This window comes from Phaethon aethereus (genome assembly GCF_964289735.1).
Source record: "Phaethon aethereus genome assembly, chromosome: 21".
Lineage (NCBI taxonomy): Eukaryota > Metazoa > Chordata > Aves > Phaethontiformes > Phaethontidae > Phaethon > Phaethon aethereus.
Genome location: NC_138597.1, coordinates 4,034,574 through 4,056,913, shown reverse-complemented (window position 1 = coordinate 4,056,913; position 22,340 = coordinate 4,034,574). Strand labels below are relative to the sequence as shown.

Here is a 22,340-nt window from a genome sequence, read left to right as displayed (position 1 = left end):
CCGCAACTCAAAGGGAAAACAGAAAAAGACTAAAATTAAGACCATCCTTGAAACATCACCTTGCATGGTGTTTTAAGTAGAAAGCTTAAAGAAACTACAGAAATGTTTATGTCTCTGCAGCCAATACAGCTTTTGGTAAGAGTTACTCATTCTTCAAGCCACAGAAATATCAGAAGTGGTAAAGCAGACATGAAGGGGAATTGGCAGCCACTGCAAATGCACTTAGAGACAATTGCTATTTAACTGCCTCTTTTCAAAAACATTCCCCAATATTCAGCCATGCAAGCAGATTTTATGAGCAGAAAGGGACTCTGTTCTACCATTACAATGCTGCTCGGTCAGCACTGTTCATACTAGATACCCAGGGAAGAAAAACCCTCCTCTGTTCCTTCCGCTCCCTACTCCGCAGAAATACGTGAAAAGATTGAAAACAAACAAAATCCCAAACCTCCTCAGAGTCTTTGTAAAATAAAGCTCTCCGATTAGGAGCGGAAAGGGTACCGCTGCCCACTCAGTGCTTGCACCTAGCTTAACAGTCAGCGAAATAAATTCTGTCATGGCCAAAACAGGCGAGGATGAAATGGAAAATCCTTAGTCAGAAGAGGAAATCAGAGAGTAAAGACAAGGAAAGGGAGCAAGATCCATTGGTCAGCACAGCAACCAGTAATCCAGACAGCACCTTGGCCACTGATTTAACGTGGCTTCAGGCAAGGTCACATCAGCCCTATCCTTTGGTATTCCCAATTTTTAAAACTGTAATGTTGCTTACCTCTTTCATGGCAGCATTACCAGCCTTCAGTTGTCAGCATTTAGAATAAGCTCTGCCATCCGTCCATCCAATTATGGGCTGATACTCTTTCTACAAGGACTTCAGGATAACTCACTGTGGGTATTTAAAACTATGAAATGTTAGTATAGCTGTACTGAGATTGGCTTTCTCCAGAAAACCTCACTGGCTTTCTCCAACCCAATATTGTACTCTGTTTTTACCTTCTTCAACCTAATGCTATTGCTTTTACTCTGTAACTTTATGGTGAAAAACTTTCTATTAACTTCATGGTGAAACCGCTCGTCTCTGATCTCTGATCCACTTGTACCCTAACTCTTTTTTTTCCCTTAAAATAAAATCTGTGATTAAAAATACACAAACACTGCCAGGTAAACACACTCACTTTTTGTATTACCTTGTCTTGTAAGAGATCAGATGTGTGGTTCAATTTGTAAGGAAGGTCTAACATAAGAGACAGTCTGGCCTTATTTCCTCCTCTGGACTGCTGGGGTTTGAGTCACATCTACTGAATCTCTCTGGTGTTTTTGTGCTGGCTTTACAGCCTCTTTGCCAAGAGGTTCCTCATACTCCACTGACATGTTGGTTCTGGACTTCAAGCAACTCCAGGAAGTGACAAGTTTAGCCTAACTATGTTTGAGGACACAGGATAAACTTTCAAAATTAGAAACAAAGCGACATTGTGAGTATAATTAGAAAAAACCCAATGTGAATATAATAAAAATGAAATCAATTAAGATGTTTTTCCTTTTGGAAAAAAAGGATTTTAATGGGTTTAAAAACATTTCTGTACAAAAACTGCTCAATGACCGGTATTTGCCATCCCATGGTGACAATACTTCTGACTATTGTTTCACTCAGCAGCAACTCCCACAGGTCCTGTAACAAGGACTATCTCTTTGGCCAGTGGTGCCTGGAAGCCCTGCAAAAGACAGTTACAGAAAGACTTTAAACCTTGCTCTAAATTCACTCAAGATTGAAAACCTACATAAGTTACAATGATTCTACTGAGAAAGGGTCATGATGCAGACAGAACCTTTCTCCTTACATAATGTGTAAATAATTACTGTGTAATATTTATGACTAAATAATACACAAAGATCAGACCTCATAACCTACACGTTAAGTACCTATTCAGAACAAGAACGTTCATATTTGGCAGAACTGTTATTTACCTTCCTCCCAAGCTAGGCAAATGTTCTCCCCACCTCTACCTTTTGTGGCCAAAGAAAGCAACTCCCACATCTATTACGACAAACTTGAACCACAGCATTTCAAACCTTCCACCCAGAATTGTCTTTGATTGCATTAATCCTGACTAAGCTTTTTTTTTTTATTATTTTTTATTTTAAACTGATGTCAAGCTGTGATGCGACTTCTTCCCATTAAACACGTGCTTAAGCTTCCACTGCAATAGAGGACAATAGTTATGCTCTGCCCATAGCTCCGGGGCACAGGCATGAAAACACTCCACCACTGCGATGAGAGCAGGCTGACAACACACCTATCAGCCTTCCCTGCCAGGTAGGACATGCTTCGGTTTCCAGATTGTTGAAGTTTGTTAGCTCCAGCAAATTTCTGCACAGAAGGAAAAAAACACAACACCACAATGACATACCTGCCAAATACAGCATACTCCATGAGATTTGTGTGCTGTCAGGTCCCTCTTTATACGCACATGCACTGAATGCATCTGAGTAACTGCTGTTCTACTGGTCTAACCTTGACATGTGAGACACAATACCCCACTGGCGCCAAATCTTACCCATCAAGACAGAAAGATCTGTACAGGTTGTCCCAAATTCACCCATCACTTTCTTTTTTTCTCCCGAAACAAGCTTCAACTGACACAGAAAAGAGACTGTACAGGAAACTTGCCTCCACTATCAGGCATAAACTTATTCAGCTTCTAGAATACCATTTTTAATGAGTATCTAAGATGCTTGCTGGTACCACTTGCCTTCCAGTTAAACACGCAGGAAGGCAGCATGCACAACAAAGAAATGCAAGAAATGAGCTTCAGGACTTAAAGTAACGCTCAAGCGCCCAATGGGAGCCCTATTGCTTCATGCCTGAATGCCCACTGATGTCACACATCAGCACCCAAACTCTCCACACACAAGCACCATGCAGGGTATACATGGGGGTTTTAGGTAACCCAGGTCTGCAGGGGTGACCTGGGGTGGGGGACAATGACGACACACGAACTGCCCCATGCTGGTCACAGATTTCCTTAAGTCTGTGTTTGATTGATTATTTTCTTTCTTCTCTTCAATCTCTCAATCTCAATTAGCAAAAAATTAAGTAAAAATTCTCTAGGCTGAGACTGTTTTCCTAACGACAGTACTTGGTGGAGAATGTGGGCAACACGCAGACCTGACATGGCCTGGAATAACTGGACTGACTTTGAGATTTTTGAGAGGTCCTTGAATTTGGTATCAGGAATTTGTGTTGTGCTGTGATCTAAGTGGTGCGCCTGTCGTGTATGGGGGCATAGGTGTGAACAACGTATGAAGGGGTGGGAAACAGCAAGAGAGCCTGAGGCATCCCAAGAAAGCTCCTCCTGAATGGGAAGAGGCTATAATACGAAGTATGAGCTTGTGACTGGAAGCTGCACCTCAGTACCAAGTGCTGTTAGGGAACGTTCTGCAGATCCAGAAAAAGTCATCTGCCTTCCCCAGCGAGTCCCCAGCTGGGTACATGCTATCATGAACATTTCTGTTCCTTCTTTCATGACATGCCCGTACCTTGCCTGTGTAAGCTTGCTTGGCAGGATCAAATTGTGGCAACTGCTTCCATTTGCTGCTTCCTAAGGGAGAGAGGAGAGAAGCTGTCATTAAAATTTTCCATAAAGAACAGTATGAATGTGTTTCTCTAACGATAAGGTGGTTTCACTGCAGTCTCCCACATGCTAAAAACCAGAACAGCCTCTTAAGGGCAGAAGATGCTTTTGAATAGATACTCGTTACAAAGGAGTCACATTTCCTTCGTCTCCTAGTTCCTGGAGTCCAATTAAACAGACTACTTTCTCTACAGAGAAAAGTAGCAAAATCCAAATCCACAATGCCCTTGGCCACTGGTTTCAGGATTTTCTTTCCAAATAGAAAAAGGGATGCTAAACTGTACATTCCCAAGTTAATTTCTTTTAGTATTTCCCCACTGTAAGGTAAGTGCATTATAACAGTTTGTACTGCCTTGGCACCTACATTCACACACAGCCTTCTTAGGGCTCAGCTGGCAACATTTTCCGCAGCCTGCAGCACTGTAGCAAGAGATTCAAATCTTACCCGCAAACACTTTGAAGTCGGACTTGCTGTAATCAAAGGGGGTAAACTGCTGCGGTGCTTCCAGCTCCTCTGGTTGCTGGGAGGCTTTTGGCCGTTTCTTTTCTGGTTTTGGCAACTCTGTTCCCATTTCACTTACGACTCTCTCCCTCTTCTTATTAGCTTGTTCCTGCTATGAAAGCAACCAGCAGAACAGAAACCAGGACAAGTTCAGGAGAAGGGAATGAAACATCCCTGTGTAGGCATGAACACCAGCACACAGATGAACTGCCCAATGGGCCTGGGCCTCAGTGACAGCTATTGCCTGTGGCAATAAATAGTGCAGGGAGAAAGCACTGTGTTCTTCCTTGGGCCTACGCTGCCTTTTTTGTTTTTCCACTCACAGCAGGGACTTTTCAGACGAAAAGCCAAGTTGTCATTTCACAGGATACTAGAAGGCTAAGATCTGCTGTAGCCCCACAGGCAGATTTGGGGGAACCTAGGCAAGTGAGGAGCAGAGAGGTGCAGCAGTGGAAAACATTCCACCCTGAAGATATGGAGGGATGCGAAGATTTGCAAAGCACAGCTGCTCAGGGCCTGTTGCTACACACAGGGCAGAACCGCAGAAAGACCACTGTCAAAAGACTGTCATTCAGGTACTTCAGAGTTACAGAGCTTAGGGTTTCCTTCTGAACTATGTTGTAAAGGCCAAAAGGGGCAAAGGCTGGAAGTAGGGAATTCAATGACATACCATAGCTTGCTGACGAACAGACACAATATTTTCTGTTGCCTCTTTATACATCTTCTGTGCCTGGTCACGAGCAGCTATGGAAACAAACAAGCATTACTATAAAAAGCAGGAGTAAGTTAGCCAGGAGCTTAGAAAAAGCAAGCAAAACAGCCTGTAGCAAGTCTCAAACTAATTAGAGTACAATCTTTGTGAAACAATCTCATCAGTCAGGAAATCCATCATCTAAGGTTTTCTTCTAAATGGGAAATGACCAATGTGCATTGGGAAAAGCATGCTAGCCAACACACTGAGGAAGGGAAGAATGGCTGTACCTGACTGCTGGGCTGCTTTCTTTTTGGTTTCATCCTTGGATTCCTTCTGTACTTGTGTCTGACTCATCAACTTCCATCGATTGCTGATCTGCAATGAAAAAAAATTACCTGGGATCACTTTCTTTGAAGTTTTATGGCAAAAGGGAGTTTATAAACTTGCTGCCGCATGCTGGTCTTCATTAAGAGTACAAAAGATCAAATTGGATTGTAAAAGAGATTAAGATCTGCTGCACCAAGTAAAGTAAAACCATGTGCTTTAAAAGTTCTGAGCTACAAACAAGCCATGAGAACAAAGGCAGATACAGACTTCAGTAGTAGTTTGTAGCTTTGACAGACAGGGTATATATAGTGGAATGCCTCCAATCCCTGGTTCTTTGAAGGATACAAATGCTACAGAAACAATGAACTACAGATTAAGAAACATGTCAAGTTTCTCAAAACTTATATTCTTTTACTAAGTACAGAATAATAGAATCCATGGATTATCTAGGATTAAAAAAAAAAAATAATCCCATATTGCTGAGGTTCCCAAAGGAAAATAATTCACTTGTTTCTTTTGTACTACTTGGCAGGAAATTTTAGTACAAGTCTTACTTCATAAATTTTTGATGACGGGTCAAACTTTGCAGATTGTGAGACATAGGCAGGATTCTGTTCTGCAGGTAGGTACTGTAAAGAGGAAAAAAAAATTTTGCTTTAAACACAGCACATGACATTTAGCTCATTGCTAAAATGCTACTTAAAATGTTCCAAATAAAAAAGTTCGTATTTGAGAACCATTCTGCAGATAGATCACCGTTTGGAAAAAGAAAAGTTACCACAGCTATGGCCAGGAGAAACGTTAAAGAAAAACCAAACAAGAAAAACCCAAAAAACCAACCCCCAACCACACACCAGAAAAAGTTCATTTGATATTATTTCCCAGTAATTTGCCACTCCAAATCTATAACAAAGTATTCTATTGTTCTTCTGATTAATTAGAAGACTAAAATCAACTCACTAACTCTAGTCATAAAGTAAGAGATGAAAATGTGATGCAAATTAAAAAACCTCAAACTATATTAAAAAACCAGCAGTGAAACGCCTGTTTACTATGTAGAAAGACATATATCTAAGAGGCTTTTCAATGTGTTTTGAAAACAAGTCCGCACGTGTGTATGTTGCAAGAAGGACAATCTCTCAATTCCAGTAAGAGAGCAGCAGCTGATTGTCTATCAAGCTCTTTCAGATATGCCTGGAAAAACAGCTCAGTGCATCCTCTGCACTAGGTAGTTTGAGTCCCACTGCAAATATGTATTGGGAGCTTTTACCATTCTAAATGGATTTTCAAAGGACTCCATTATACGCTGAGCTTTCTGCTGTGCCGTGGTTAAAGCCTTCTTATTTCCTTCATCCTCATCACATTCCTAAGGAAAAAAGAAAAGGGAAGCATTATTAACATTAATAGTTTTTGGGTTTTGGCTACTGCCATTTCATGCACATTATTTCTCACTTTATCTGAAACTCCAGTGATAGCAGTAACCCTCGAGAGAGATGTAATTAACTTGCCGGCCTCTTAACCTCGTTGTCTTGGTTATGCCATATGCTTGACAGGAAGCCAGTACCATCTCCATGCACATCCCACCTTACTATTTCTTGCAACACTTTCACACAGTTTTATCAGATTATTACGTATGTTTTCTACTACTTAAATATTGACACTATCACAAACATGTTGCTTACACTGAATATGCTGACAGTGGCAGTAGCAACAAGACATGTTGGCTCTATCTGAACACCCTGAATATTCATTGTCTTCTCACTGTCTGAAAAAAGGCAACCATGTTCCAAAACTGGTGCAGGCTCTATATGAAAAGGAGACAAAATTTTTATTAGATACTTGTATATTTTACTGCTCTTGTGTAATGAGATTTCACTGAAAGTTTCTTTAGGGCTGCTTATTTCCCCATGTCAAAGCCACATCATGTCATTATTAGCACAGTTTTTAGGTTAAGTCCAAATTACCCGTGGCAGAGTTGTTCTGGAAGTCATCCATAGGAATCCGGGAACTGTCATGTGGTCCAAAGAAGGTATTCTCCAGCCTCTGCAGAAAGATTCAAATTACAAACACCGTTAATACACTGATCCATGAGTCTGTATATGTTTTCACATGTTGCAGAGACACATTAATGAAAATTCAAGTAAAAGGGTGAAATTCAGAGACTGAATATTCTTAATATAGCTCACGTGCCAGACCACACTGTGTCTGGCATCAAAAGGCTATCTGTGCAAACACCCACCGGCTAATGGAGATGCTTTACTTCAAACACACAAGGAGAGTAAATAAGTCAGCCTTAGAAACTCATCTGAAACTTCACTTCTTACAGATCAGTCAGTATAGACTAACATACATGAAACTGTCCAGCAACTAAAGTCTTTGCTGATGAAGCCTTAAGTGCTGCTATTACGGTGCTTTATAAAGTACCAATTTACAGGTGGTAATGTTATGAGTCTAGCACAGAAAAGTAACATTAAGCTAAAGGAGAGAGACCTGTAAAATGGAGGAGAATAAACAATTTACTAGCAACCAGAATTTTGCTACATTTGTTTCTGAGTTTAAGCGTTAAGACATTAGGTAACAAATATTATGTAAATAGTACCTCAGGGTTGGATAGAGGTGCTCTCTTCTTGACTGCCAAAGCGAGTTCTGACTAGAATGGGAAAGATTGTCAGTTAAATGCACCTGCCCTATTTATTCTAGGTTGGCCTCCTTATCAATGTTTTCAACAGATTTATTACAGGCTAGCAGGTTAATTACATTATATTCTTTTTTCTTCTCCTGCAGTGTTTGCATATGGATACATTAAAACGCCTCATGCAGAAAGGACACATTCATGCTCACAAATGGTTTTCTTTCACTGTATTAATATCAACATGCTGCTGATGTATTTTAACTAATGAACCTCTTACACATAGGGTTTTTTTTTTACTTCACCATAGCTGTAAAAGATTTATGAATCCATTGACACGGCCAACAAACTCCACAAGGTCCAGTTCTTCCTCACAAAGGCAAACATGATGTGCAATGTAAAACAGACAACTGTACCCTGTTCAAATGGTGTCTGTTCTTTTACTGCTCTAGTTCTCCAGGAAACTACACCATGTGTAAGCCAGTACACAGCAGACAACAGACAGGTAAGAAATTGCAATGTATCTTTCAGCTCCACTACAGAACACCATATTCACAGTGTTCAAAAAGAAAACTTCAGCACACACATCATCACAGGTCACCATTTAGCTCATCCCCAGCTTATGGAAAACAAGTGATGAGTCTCTTGTGTGGTACAAGCTACTCCTACCTTGAGAAGAGGCATCTCCCGGGCCTGCCGAATGAGAAGATGTAATTCATTAATCTGCTGGCGAACTAGTGGTGGGACTGGATTACAGCAAGCAATAATGCCCTGGGGTTCTCTAAAGAGAGATGAGAAAAATTCAGTGTGCTATATGGCCAGTATGTTAGGCATTTGCATTCAAAGGACATGCAGCCAGATATAACCACGGTCCTGACTGTCACAGAATAAGACAAGTCAGATTAATCTGTCAGAGTTTATTCTCTGTGATGAAAAATTCTTCTGTACCAGGTTTGTGCAGATAAGGAGAAACCATTCACTCAGCTCTCTTCTCATTTATCTTTTCTGTGGTCTGTCTGTCTGTCCTCATCTTCATTTTGTTCCTTGTTCAGTATTCATCTATGGACGTTGAGCCCAGCAGTGGACTTGCGTTTAAAGATGCATTTTTATTATTCTCAAGTATGGATGTTAGATGATGAGTGCCAAATGTTTTGAGGAAAATATTGTACAAACTGGGTGTTTTAAAGGATCTGCCCCTTACTTCCCCCCCGCCCCCCCCCTTAGGAACTGAAAAAAACGTTATGGGGGAACTCACCCCTCCCTTGCTTTGTAACAGTGTAGGAATCTCAGGAGGGGACATATGACATATAGCAATGCAAAGGAATGTGTTTTATTAGTGGAATAAAATCAGAGAGAGATATATCCCAGAAGAAGTTTGGAGGTTTTTGAAGGAGTATTGCTATTTACTTCTCTTTGAAACTGAAGAACTATAGCAAAAAGCAGTATTGACAGCTGGAAGGAAGGGACCAACTGCAGAAGTAACTACACGCTAGGAAACAACTTGCTAGGTATCAAAATCAAGTAAGACTCCTCAAGGGTGAACAAAACTTACTTGGGCAGCTCCTCTGCTATCTTCAGTAGCATATGATTTGGTAGCACATATCTACAACACAAAGAGGTGGTATGAAAGTTACAGAATGTTAAAAGCTCTTAAAAATACCTTCAAAGTGCGCAATTCTGCCGCAATTACATAGTCTGAAAAGAAAAGTTAAAAAGAAATTAAGTAGGGCAGATCTAGATACCTGTAAGAATTTACTGCTAACATAACAGGACTTCTGTGTAAAAAGTACCCTGAGGTACACTAATTTTTACAGGTAACGAAGTGGTTCCACCTCAGCAGGGAGGAGACTCATTGAAGCATTAAGCCGGTGTCTATAACAAAAGGCTTCCTACCCTGTACTCTCATCCTCTTGACGTGCCATCTTGTCTCTCCATGCAAACAGCAACCTAAATGCTGCTAGCTGCTGTGTGTTGAGATGTTTTTTCTGCCTCCTGTAGAGGTCAAGGTAGGATTCATCTGAAAAGAGGGGCTTGATGTATTTCTGGACAGCAAAAAAAAGAAACACTCATGATCAGTATTAGATTTGTGCTTTCTAATTTGCCTTGCTTCACCAAGACAAGACAGAATCTCACACAGACATAAGGGGACTGAATAAACTCAGGTACAATGTGTCTTGGAGCTTTTACCCTAAACTATTGATAGGAGCCTATCCCTGAAAAACATACAACTTACCCATTTTTAGGGGAAAATCACCCTCACCAACTCCAGGAGCAGCTTTACACATATAGTATCTTCACACTTCACTTCATTAGGCAAAACCTACTTTCACTTTCATAGACAGTGTTTTCCACAGGCACAATGTAATTATCTCATAATGCAACTCCAGCTAGACTTTGAATTTCTAGGAACGTCCAGTAGAACTGGAAATGTAGCCTCTCTCTTGGGAAAGACACACCTGAAAGCATCAGGAGGCCAAGGAGTGCCAGCAAAAAACAGGAAGAAGGCATCTGAATCTAAGGATTTTAGCTAGTGAAACAAGTGACTGCACACAACTGAGTCAAGAGTTTACACAGCTGTTTTCAGACACACAAAGAAAAGAAAAACATGATGAAACAGAAATAGAACAGGGAAAGGACTTTGTCTTTCACTAAGCCCATACTCTGATCCAGGTAATCCAACCAGGTGAAGCTTTACCTTCAGGCAGATGTCCTTGCTGCGTTGCCACACAACCTGCAGCTGAGTGGGCTGCTCGTTCCCTCTCTCCCACAGTGCCTCCCTCACTTTATCATAGATGTAGAGCAAGTAGTGAGTGTCATCACGGGCATACTGGATCATTTCTTCTGGCAAAGGGCTAGAAAAAGAGCCAAAATTACACTAATATATTTCAGTTGGCATGCCAAACTGCCACCGTCCTCTTGCAAGGCATATTAGAACAAACTGCACATAAAACATGCCAAGAACCAATATGGAAATTCTTCTGTTTCCTTACTGAAGGATTTGTTGGGCAACAGCAGTAACACGCTGTACACTCTCCAATTCAGATGGCATCTTGTTCACCTGCTACAGCAGGACTGCCGTGTAGCTAAGGCAGATGGCAGAACTGCTTGCTATGGTATTTGTCATAATTATTCTCTCTCTGCAGAGCCTACATAAAGTAGACCTGGGATCTGTGGTGTGCAGAGTCCATCTGCACAGCCAAGCTCATTGCTCCAACAGCATAAACAGCATATGACTCTAACCTAGTACTCTGCTGAATGTTTTCGTGGGGGCTCTAGAGGAGCAAGTACTGCCTTTCTCCATAATCCTGCAGTGGCTAAGTGCTATTCCTAAGAAGTGAGCCTCCAGGAGCTTTTCATTACTTTATCTTCCCAAAAGAACTAATTTTCTAAAGAAACATGGGAAAATTTAACACTGTTAAAAGAACTTGAAGCATAGCCAGGTAAATGCTGTGCTTGTTCACTTTGAGACTAACCTACAACTATGGCGCTTGCAACTAGAAACATGCTCCTGCTCTAACAGTACAAACAAGGATAAGTGCTACCTTGCAGCTCCAACCCATGTAAGGGGTCAGTTTTTACCGTATCCTCCAGTCAGCCAGCTGGTACTGCTTGTCAGCATCTATACTGCAATACAACTTTAGCAAGTGATCCAAAGAATGTCTGCCAAGATTGAGGAGACGAGCAGCTTGATGAGTATCAAACATGTTCACCAAGTACAGACCAAAGTCTTTTTGCAGCCATTCCACATCTGAATCAGCACCATGAAGCACCTTGAAAAGTAAAACAAATTGAGAATGGCATGAAGCACATTTCTACTCCAGGCTCGCAGTGCTGTGGTTTCACATTCATGTGCTAGGACCAGATTTCTTTTCTCTCTCTCTTTCACTGGACTGCTAAATGAGTACACTTGGCAAGTAACTCCCCACTTAGATCAAGGAAACAGGTACATGAACAAATTACAATGAAAGCAGAGCCAAGTGACCAAGACAGAGCACACAGTGTGCTTTTAACTATAATAAAGCTTAAACTAAGGGTGGGGGGAGGGAATTCTGGTAGTGAATAGGTGAATTTGGCAGCTGACCTTCACAATTGCAGGGTCTGTGAACGTCTCATTGAGAATATTCATGTCACTGCGCAATTCCAGTGTATCAATAATGAAATCTTCTGTTCGGGTGGAAATCTGCATCAGACATGTAAAGCCCAGGAAGCTCCTGTAGGAATGGTGCTGAAAAACATGGGAGAGAGATGTAAGCTAGGATCCATTACAGAATCATAGAATCATAGAATCATTTAGGTTGGAAAAGACCTTTAAGATCATCAAGTCTAACCATTAACCTAACACTGCCAAGTCCACCACTAAGCCATGTGGCTAAGCGCCACGTCTACACATCTTTTAAATACTTTCAGTGACGGTGACTCCATCACTTCCCTGGGCAGCCTGTTCCAGTGCTTGACAACCCTTTTGGTGAGGAAATTTTTCCCAATACCCAAGTAATACTATAAAACAAACAGCACCCCAAATGAAGTAAGAAGTAGTAACAGAGGACTTCTTAAAGCAAAACACAATCGGATGAGCAAGCTTTCTCTTTGCAGTCACTAACATGAAATAAAAAAACATGGGATGAATTGAAAGCAGATCAAATTCAGTACAAAGTGTGCAGCCAGTACTACCATTGGAAAACTTACAATACTGACATGGTTTAAATCAATTTTCTAGATAGTATCTGACAGGTCAGGGTCACGAACTGCATTTTTATGTCAGAAAGCACATGAAGCAAGAGAAAGAGAAGACTACAAAACCGACTAGAAGAATATAATGGTCTCCTAGGTACTAACAGTACACACGTAACTTTTAAACAGAAAAGGCAATTTGATTACCTCTAAGTCCAGGGCAAATTCTTTACAGTTCATAAGCTTTTCATTTAGCTCTACCAGCTCATCCAGTGTGGTGATAAAATGACAGGGTGTTTCTTTGATGGGCCTGTACATCTGGTGGAGCAAATTATTAGACACGATATGTTGTCTGTCAGTTCCCACCCTTGACCTCCACCTTCAATTGTGAAATATGTCAAGTATAGCTGGCTGTAGACTTTCTGCATCTACAGTAAGTTTAAATGAATGTGGGCACCAACCAACCTGGGGTTCTGGTTTCTTGAGAACTCCATCTGGTGGAGAAAAATGCTCCAGTTCATACTGGTAAGGGTGAGCAAACCTGTGAAAATTAGCAAGACAGGCACAGACTAAATTTCAGTCATCTTTATAAAGCCAGAGCACAGAGACTTTGAGAACTATGGCAGTTTCCCTAGTGAGTAGCAATTTTGCCTCTTGCTAAGCACAGGTTTAAAATAACTGCAGAAGCCTAAAGCAAACCACACGCAACGTAGTGTGCGGACACAAACACATGCAGAACTGTTACACATAAATAGCATCAGCACAATGGGACCATACAAGTGCATGTTCACCAATGGTACTCCAAGCACCTTGCTGTCAGTTTAAATTCTTACATGTCTTGCTCAGTTTGCTGTGTCCTCTGCTGGTGTATGAAGTCTGCCAAAGCAGCTGGTACATCCAAGTCTTCAGGGCGCTCCTTTCGTTCCCGTCCACTTTTTGTGAGGGCTGAACAACCAATATGGAACAACTGGACTGGGTCCCACACTTAACATGTTCTCAGCCTACTACCCTCTCCCCTCCACCCAACACAAGATCCTATTAAAATCACAAAGTATCAAAAATCTTAACAATTTAGACCTGCAGGTTTTGCTGTCAGCAAGATTTCTGTCTGCACCTCTAACGACAAGTCAGTTACTAGATTTTAACAGGCTGTTGTTAAGCAAGACGCAAAGTAGTTCTACTCAAGAGCTTGGAAGGAGATTGAAAACAATCTTTCAATCATTCCCAGTTACTAAAAGTACAACCGCATCAGTGCAGACTAAAGATGAATCATCAGCAGCAGAATGACACATAGCCGAGATAGGATGTTATGCTAGGTGGCTTATCAAAGCCACCAAGGCAAAGGTAGGTCTAACCATACACCTGGCACACCTCACTAATTAGAAAGAACTATCTGTAAAGCCACTAGACTAGTCAAGACCACTTCTGGTGCCAGAGTGACTCTCATCACACATGTTCAATGGTGGTCAAGAGAAGCAACAGAATATCTGTTTGGAACAGATTATGTACTGTATATCAACAAGAAGACTCTGTATGCTGACCTACCCTTACATTGCACATATGTAAACCACAGTCACAGAGCTTACTGCACCTGAATGGTCAACATCTCCGGCTGTAACTTGTCTTTACAGTCAGTAATTTCTCCTCTAGACTGTGAGGACAGGTTTGTGTCAAATACTCTTAATAGGCTACCCAACAAAAAATACCCCCCTTACCTTCAGGCAATGGTTTCAAAGCATTTGGCTTGATAAAAAGTTTAGGTACAAAGGGAGTATTGGAATTGTCAATCTTTTCCCGAAACTTAAGCTGTGGTCGAGAGATATTCTTGGCATGAAGCAGTCGGAAGGTTTCAGATTGACTTCTCTTGTGGGATTCTCCCGCCTATTTAAGAAAAGGTAAAACTCACATGAATTAACAGATGTTCAGAGCTTCTTTTATTCAGCCTGACCCAATATTCAGAGGAATAAAGTTATACCCCAAACTCAAAGGTGAGTCACTATTTTGCAGTGAGTCCAGCACCTAAGAATGAAAGTCCTCTGAATCAGGATCCTGAATTCATATGAATAAGCAAAAGAAAGGCTGTTGTGTATATGAAACTGAAATGGCAGTTGAAAGCACACAGAATCCACAATCAAGTTTGAATAAATAGAAGAAGGAAAAAAGAGGGCAGGAGTTAGGACATGTAAAAAAACATGACAGAACATTTAACTACTCAACTCCACTGGAAAATCAGTAGTGCCAATGCTGAGAGGAAAAAGCTAAGAGAACACAGCAAACTGAGTGCAGAGGCCTCACCTTCCGGTTCCAGCTGGAAATGATCGTCTGTGGGGGCTGTAACCCAGCAGGGAGGACTGGTTGCTGGTTTTTGTTCACTCCTGCTGCTTCGTCCAATAAGATACCCTAAATTCCAGAAAAAGAGAGGTGAAAACCAAACATCTGTTAAATTACCATACTCAGCCTTTCTAGTCAGACTGAAGAAAGTCAGTCACACAGATAGATACCTCTACAGATATTTCCCCCAAATTCTGTGCAACATGAGACAGCCAAATGTGGGAGGACCATGTTGAACATCAGCGGTAGGAAGAATTTTCTCAGAGAAGCAGCTCTATGAATTTACAGACCTCTTCTCAGGTTGTGAGGTTCTTGTGCCAAACTGTATTTAGTTTCCTCACAGGTCACATATTACCTTCCTTCCCTCTGGGCCATAATCCATCTGCTTTAGCTGCTGTGACCACTGGCTTAGCACATGGAAATGTTTTTAAAATAAAAAGGAAAAACACCAGATTGAGGAAATGCTAAATGTGTCAAAACAGTACCACTGCAGTTTTTGCAACAACAAAAAAAAATTGTGGCTACTGAACAGTTTATAAGAACAACACCCAGAAATAATTTGCTTACCACTCTTTCAAGAATGATGTCATTGGAGTCAACCAGCATATCAAATTTATCTTCCAGCTCTGTCACTTTGCTGCGATCTTTCATGTGGCTACGGCAGCCATGGTATTGCATCACTTTGCTCATGCTTGCAAGAGAACAGTACAGCTATTAGCAATTTGAAAGCACGCACGCTGAATACTAAACCATCCAGTTCTCTCCAACTTTCTACATCTTCAAAGTTTGAAAATAAATCAAATGCAGTACCTATAGATAACATTGTGTGAGCAGTGAATAGGAGAAACACCTATACAGTATTAAGCGTTAGAAATAATTCCTTATGAACCATGTGACTTTTAAAGTAGATAGTCTAATATGTTTTATATCAGCTTCTGCTCTCTGCATAGCTCTTTATCCAAATCATTATGAAAGGCCCTCTCTCAACTTGTTACTTAAACTGTCTAGTGCTAGAACAGCAGTTAAAATTAGGTATGTAAAATAAAGTATCTTTTTATTTATAGCAAGTTCGGAGTCTCCAAATAAGGGTGCTACCTTCTGTTTTGGATTGGTAGCTATTAGCAATGGCCCAGAGATGTAAAAGCATCCTTACCAGTGAAGGAGACGGTCACCCTGTGTTTCACAGTACGCCCTGAAGCCAGGGAAGCTTCGGTAGAAGTCATACTCATCGCCAGGCTGAGGAAGCCCACTAGATGCCTTTGTCGCAGCTACCACTGTGCCAAGAGCATACTGTGCAAGAATACCACGTTATTAGCATTTTTTCAGTATTTTGTTCCTCCATTTACCCAGGATACTATGTGATAGAAATGCATTTTGCCTAGCTTGTTTGAACCGTGTGGTTCTAATAGTATCATGGGGCTTTTTAACATGAATACGTTTACAGTCATTTAGTTCATACTGTCTATTTAGAGACCTTTAAAATAATGAAAACCTAATAACGAGAACAAGACTTAAAACTCAGTCTAGTATTTACGGTCTGGAAAAAAGCTTATTAAGTCTGCAGAAATGCAAATAATTACTTTATTATTTTAACAAAAAACCCAAAACCCTGCAATGCTTCCTGCTTGAGAACCAATAGGTGTTTCCTCTCTTGGAAGAAGCAGCAGTGTGCAAGGATGAAACACAACGTGGCTGATTTTGAGATCTGTAATCGAAGGGGCAATGCCCATCGCCACATGTCCAGCAACGGCCCTCACGAGGGTCCCGATTCACCCGCATTTCAAGGACTCGCGTCGGGGAGGCAGCAAACCGCCACCCAGGGACGGTGCGCTTCTCCTTCGTGCTCAAGACAAGAGGCCCGAGAACAGGGCGGTGACAAGACCCAACGCGCAGCCCTGGTCCCCGGCGCCCGCGGGACCGGGCCGCTCCTTCCCTGCCGCGCATAACGGGGAGCGCCCACAGGGGGGGCTCCTCACGGGTGGCATCTGTTCAAGTGGGGGTCCTCAGGCAGCCCTCACAGGAAAGAACTACGGCTCCCAGCATGCCCCAAGCCGCGCACAGCACGCTGGGAGCGGTAGTGCACGGCACCCGCCCCGCCCTGCTCCCCCCTCGCTCCTCCCGCCGCACACCTTGACGAAGGCGTCGGCGTCGTCGAAGCCAGGTAACGCCGCCGCCGCGCTGCCCCCGTCCGTCTCCGCGGGTCGCCCCGCCGCTCCGCCGCTCCCCTCCTGCCCTGCGGGGCTCTCCGCTGCCGTGCTGCCGCTCTCCCCACCAACGGCGGCCGCCATGTTACCCCCACAGCCACGAGACGCTCAGACGCTCTCGCGAGAACGCGGCCGGCGAGGACAGGGGAGGCGGGGGGACAGGCGAGGACGCATGAGCACGGGGAGAGAGTGCCAGGGCTGCACTCTGGCGCCCCCAGGCGGCGTGGCGGGACAGGCCCCTGGGTGGGAAGAAAGGGGGCGCCCGGTGGTCGGGGGGCACTGAGGGGCACCCCTCAGGGCTTGAAAGGGGAGAGACCCTCGTCCCTCTTCCCCCACAGGCACCCATCAGTGGGGCCCAGGGGCTGCCCTCACAGCAGCCACACTAGTGCCTGGAAAGGGGCCAGGGACATTGCCACCCAAAGCCCCTGACTGCCCCCTCCCTAGTTCCCATTTTGGGGGCAGAGCACCAGCACAAGCAGCTGGGGATGTCCATGGAGCCCTGGCCAGGACAGTGACACAGCCCACACTGTCCCTTGAGCTGTGGCTGTGACCCTGAGACGAAGAAAGCTGATGTTCTTACCACTTGGATGACATTGCAGCTGCTGGAAACTAGAATGTAGGGGTTGTATGGTCAAGTGACAGACATCATTCAGTTTTGGTAATTTTGCCTCCAGCTGCTATGAAAAGGGAAATATAGCCAACCACCTGAACTGATGCAGAAAAAGACAAGTCAAATCCATGGCAACAGGAAACTTTAAAAACCCCACGTTAATCTACTTCCCTGTCTCTTCCTAACAAGTCCTTAGGAATAAACAAGAACACAGTGAAAATGTTTACATTTTGGTGTAATTTATTGGCACAAAAATATTCAAATACAACATGGCATCTAAACATGGCTACTCTGTTGTATTTTGTGCATTATTTTAAAATGTTTAATTCATAAATCACAACTTTATCTTCACCCTCATGTTTAATAGCCATTATTTTCTGTTTCAAGTTATGACCAGCTCTACCCAGGTCTGCCTCCTATGCCAAGCACTAACTTTCCCTAGCTATTTCCCAATACTGCTTTTTAATTGAGACACTGTGGGAAGCTCCCAAGTGGTATTTCATTTGTACCCTGCATCCAGTTTGCCACTGATCAATCTGCATAGAGGCACCTGACTTCGCTCAGTTCAAGGTCTTCAGTTCTTGGATCTGCTCTGATATCCTGATCTAGTCTGAAACACGACTCCTGCACTACTGTAATGACCTGATATACAATTTCCAATTTTGGGGCAAGAATCAAGTTTGAAAACAAGGTAACAGGTTGAAAACAATGGCAAAATTCTGCTTCTCACTCTTTCAAGTTATCTAGCTCACCCCCAAAGCTAAATGAAGCCTCCTGCACAAGCACATTGAGCTCACTGCAGACACACCAATAGGACTGACCAGGGCAATAATTAATCTGCAAATGACTTAGTTACACTGCAAAGTCAGTCAAAACCCGTATATTGTTATTTTCAATGGATCACCAGTTCCCCAAAGACCAAGTGGAACCATAAACATCTGTGGTACAATCAGTCTTCGCTGTTCAGGAAACCCAAATCAAGTGTTGTGTTTCAGACAGCTTGTGTTTTTCCAACAGCAGCTATACATTGGCTTAAACCAACTTTTAATATACAATAATTCTTTTCATTTACATTTCAAAATATTTGACAAAGGCTGTATTTCAGTCCAACGTTCAGTTTGTATTTGTAGAAGAGCAAGTTTGGAGTGCAAAAGCCTCCAGAATAAAAGGCTGTGGATACTTTGGAATCTTCCGTTACCAGAAGGGACACCTAAAGAAAACAGAGATATTTTAGTAATGCCGACTTGCATATAGTTTCACAAAGGCAACACTGAGAAGGACTGAGATTACATACTAATTAGGTACCATTTTAGTATAGGAAAAGTTGCAGGTGACCCCCACACTTCTTTCCAGCTAACCAGTGTTTAAAAATGCTAAAAAGATCTGTTTCGTTAAGCGTAGTCCAATGTTAGCTAACTTTCAAAATGACAGTAAATCATCTTTGTTTACTTTAAAAGATATGGTTCTTCACTGTAACTGAAATCAGTAACCACCACATACCTTATTTCAAACAGTTAAAAAGTTCAGGCTGATCAGGGTTTAAATGATCTAAAATCCCTGTCACTACTTATAACAACAACTTTCTTACAGATGACTGTCTATGGGATCACTATCATAGGCTTGTAAATTTACCAGAGCAGATGCTACATGTGGTAAGGCTCCCACATATAACTAACTACACAAGTGACATATTCCTTAGTTGTTCTCTGCTCAGATTATTCAGAGAAGAATTCTGCAGGTTAGCTGAATGACAAACTCACCATCCAATGTAGCACTGGCACAGATTCTCATGAGAAGTAGCTTGCTTAATGAGCAATTCTACTTGTGTGGGTACATCAAGAGTTTCGTCATGAGAGAAGTCTCGACCTTTGAAATTAAAGGATGAAAAAGCCCCATAAATGGAAGGCACAAATCATATAACATAACTTGCTTCTGGGTGGCAAGTTAAGGACTGATAGGACTTTTAACTACCTTTCCCTTACAGTATATAAAATGCAAAATTTTCCAAACATGGAGAACCTCTGAAGGCATACAGAGCCCAAAACTCTGTTTTCCTAATTATTATGGTTCTTCCTTTTACCTTCTCCAAATAATGGATAAACCAACAATACATAACTTTCCAGTAGCTGGAATCCTGGTTCTAATCCCTTCAAGTACATTATTTGGCTGGTGGGGGTAGTTTCTTACAAACTTCAGGAGCATAAAATTTTGCTACTAAATGCTGCAAACTATAAAGCCAGGACAGTAGAAATTCAACTTCCACTAACAAGCTCAGACATGCAAAATATTATGTCTGTTCAGTTACAATCACCTCCATACTTTTCAAATTGGACTCCTTTGTATCTAAATGCAGGCACCAGTACTTTGGTGCTTGACAAAAACAGTAAAATGGCCTCATCCACTTAATCAGAATATGTTAAATTCAAGGATTAACACAAAATACAAACACTAAAAGTAGTGCTTATCCATCTCATCAGATTTTATCTTTATCTTATATAACCATAAAAACATGCTCACCAGTGAGCTTATCTCGGACCCTGTTGATGATTTGAATCGCCTTCTTATTTAGAGCTTCTGGCTTCACTAGACCATCTCCTACTAAAAAACAGAAGTAGGAAAAGACAATTAGGACTTCGTCTGAACAATAAAAATATTTGTACTGCTGTTACACCTGCCCTTCCCAAACACCAGAAATAGCATTTTGAGAGCAAACCCACCCAGATACCAGTATATTTTGTCTTTTTTTTTTTTTTTTTTTTTTTTTTTTTTTTTTTTTTTTGAGTTGAGAACACAGGTAATTATATTCCTCATTTATGCTGACAAGGAACTTTATCTGTCCCATCTCATGTAATTTTATCTGGACAGTGATGAAATTTTCTGATCTAAGAACAAATTTCTGCATCAGTATAGAAACAATGAAACTTACTGAAGGAATGGATGGATTCAGGCACTGTGGTCCCAGTTTTCTTATGGGCCGTCTCACCCAATTCCACACTGTCCAACATTTCTATTGAAAAAAAACACATGAAAACATAAAAGCATAAATGTGAAGCTGAAAAGCAGGTAAAATAACATTCTTCTCGAAACATTAACAAAACTGTTAATCAGCTCATTTGAAAAGCATATCTGACTGTGACCCAGTGTACAGTGTACCACACATCTCTACCACTAATGGAAGCATGTCACAGGAGCAAACATTATTTTCCCCTTGCTAACATACTGAAAGGCCTGATCCAACTTGTAGGAACATTTTGTATAACAGTGTAATTGAAAGATATTTTGAAACGATATACAGTTAACCTAAACTTACGATCAAATGAGTATGTTTATTTGTAGAACTCTCCCTATGAAACACTGTCCCTATTCTGCAGTCCAGTAGCAAACAAACGCTAAGATTCCACACAAAGCTCTCAACATTCAGCCAGGTAACTACTTGCCATGTTTTGCACACTAATATTTGGTAGTTAAGTAAACAACTATCACATATCAATTATACCTCTGTATGTGCCCCAGAAGGGTGTCAATAGAACTGTAAAGGAGCATCTGCTTTTTGAGCCGAAGTACTGAACTCACCACTTCCACTCCTAAAACTAATAAGCTGTTTATCTGTCTACTTTTCAGAAGAGGACTGAAAATATTCACCCCGTCTTGTGCACTATTGAAAAAAACCCACTCCAAACATTCATGACATACATCATCTTTTCTACTCACCTACTGACTGACTAGCTGAGTAGGAGTCTGTTCGTGTTCGTGAGCGCTTATTGCCCTTTGTATTTGCTGCAAGAAAATAAGGAGTTGAAAAGTATGAACTGGAGTTTCAGTGTTTCATAGCAAATCTGTCCACAAACAATACAGATTTGACTGTCTTTCTCCAAATTTTATGTCACCTGAAAGTAGCTTTCAACCTCCTGATGACAATTAATACAAAACCATCCAATTTTGCTTGTAGTTTAGTTTGGTGCCTGTGTTTAAGGGCAAAAGAGTTTTAACGACTGTGGTAATTTCACATTACAATCCCTAAAACCGTATGCACACAGAAACAGCACTTGCAAACCAACAATTTCATCAAATTGTCTTCAAACAGACATTGGATTTCAGGCCTTTGTATTTGTTGTATGAAATCAGACTGATTATTCTTTTGCTGTTGCTGTTTTATCAGAATTACTTACTGTCCATCAGCCGCCAATTCAATAATGGATCATACACGAAGGCTTCAAGCACAGCCATGACACTGTCCTTATGTTCGCGCAGGACTTCCATCACTGTGTGACAGGTGATTCTGTAATTGCCATCGAGGCCCGTCACCTTCAGAAGAGAAAGAAGTGAATCAACCATGCTGCTTCACTCATTATGCAACTCCTACCCTAACATTCAGGCAGCAGGACGTGGCTTGTGTTTTGAACTTGAATTCACTTCCACTATGCTTTGTTCATGAAGAGAAAAAGATAGATGTTCATTACAAACAGAGAAGCTCTCTTCTGCCATTAAGATGATCTTTGCAAAGTACCATGCCATCGGCTGTGTCTGGTTGATGGTCAGCTATTTGAAATGAGGAAGCTAAGGAACACCTAAGAAACTGGAGGAATTTCAGGGGTTTTTGCATCAATGAAAACATTGCTTTCCACTATAATGCATTGTAGAGATCACAGGATATATTTTAACTTCTAGAAAATGCAGCTGAAGCATTAATACCTTTGGTTCTTACAGTAATGGAGAGGTTTAGCCACCACAGAAAATAGAGGA

General features: G+C 41.6%; 2 protein-coding genes across 2 annotated transcripts in view; both read right to left on the bottom strand.

Annotated features, from left to right (window-relative positions):
• Positions 1–1,678: 1,678 nt before the first annotated feature.
• On the bottom strand, positions 1,679–17,071 carry EXOSC10 (exosome component 10; the record flags this gene model as incomplete). The annotated part of the gene is made up of 25 exons (XM_082009480.1): positions 1,679–1,709; positions 2,292–2,365; positions 3,535–3,596; positions 4,075–4,243; positions 4,802–4,875; positions 5,113–5,200; positions 5,707–5,781; positions 6,423–6,518; positions 6,835–6,956; positions 7,117–7,195; positions 7,752–7,802; positions 8,451–8,562; positions 9,334–9,384; positions 9,675–9,823; positions 10,477–10,633; positions 11,361–11,551; positions 11,863–12,006; positions 12,660–12,770; positions 12,918–12,993; positions 13,286–13,397; positions 14,168–14,333; positions 14,748–14,852; positions 15,351–15,474; positions 15,937–16,073; positions 16,913–17,071. The coding sequence occupies 25 exons, from the start codon at positions 17,069–17,071 to the stop codon at positions 1,679–1,681; spliced, it is 2,715 nt and encodes a 904-aa protein (XP_081865606.1).
• Positions 17,072–18,791: 1,720 nt separating this feature from the next.
• MTOR (mechanistic target of rapamycin kinase) overlaps positions 18,792–22,340 on the bottom strand; it is a gene marked incomplete at its 3' end in the record, with an annotated part of 62,221 nt that continues 58,672 nt past the window's right edge. The window contains exons 46-51 of the mRNA XM_082009229.1: positions 21,767–21,902; positions 21,309–21,374; positions 20,524–20,604; positions 20,115–20,195; positions 19,358–19,463; positions 18,792–18,807 (exon numbers count right to left, since the gene is read on the bottom strand). Coding sequence (XP_081865355.1) covers positions 18,792–18,807; positions 19,358–19,463; positions 20,115–20,195; positions 20,524–20,604; positions 21,309–21,374; positions 21,767–21,902 — 486 coding nt within the window. The remainder of the gene's footprint in view (positions 18,808–19,357; positions 19,464–20,114; positions 20,196–20,523; positions 20,605–21,308; positions 21,375–21,766; positions 21,903–22,340) is intronic.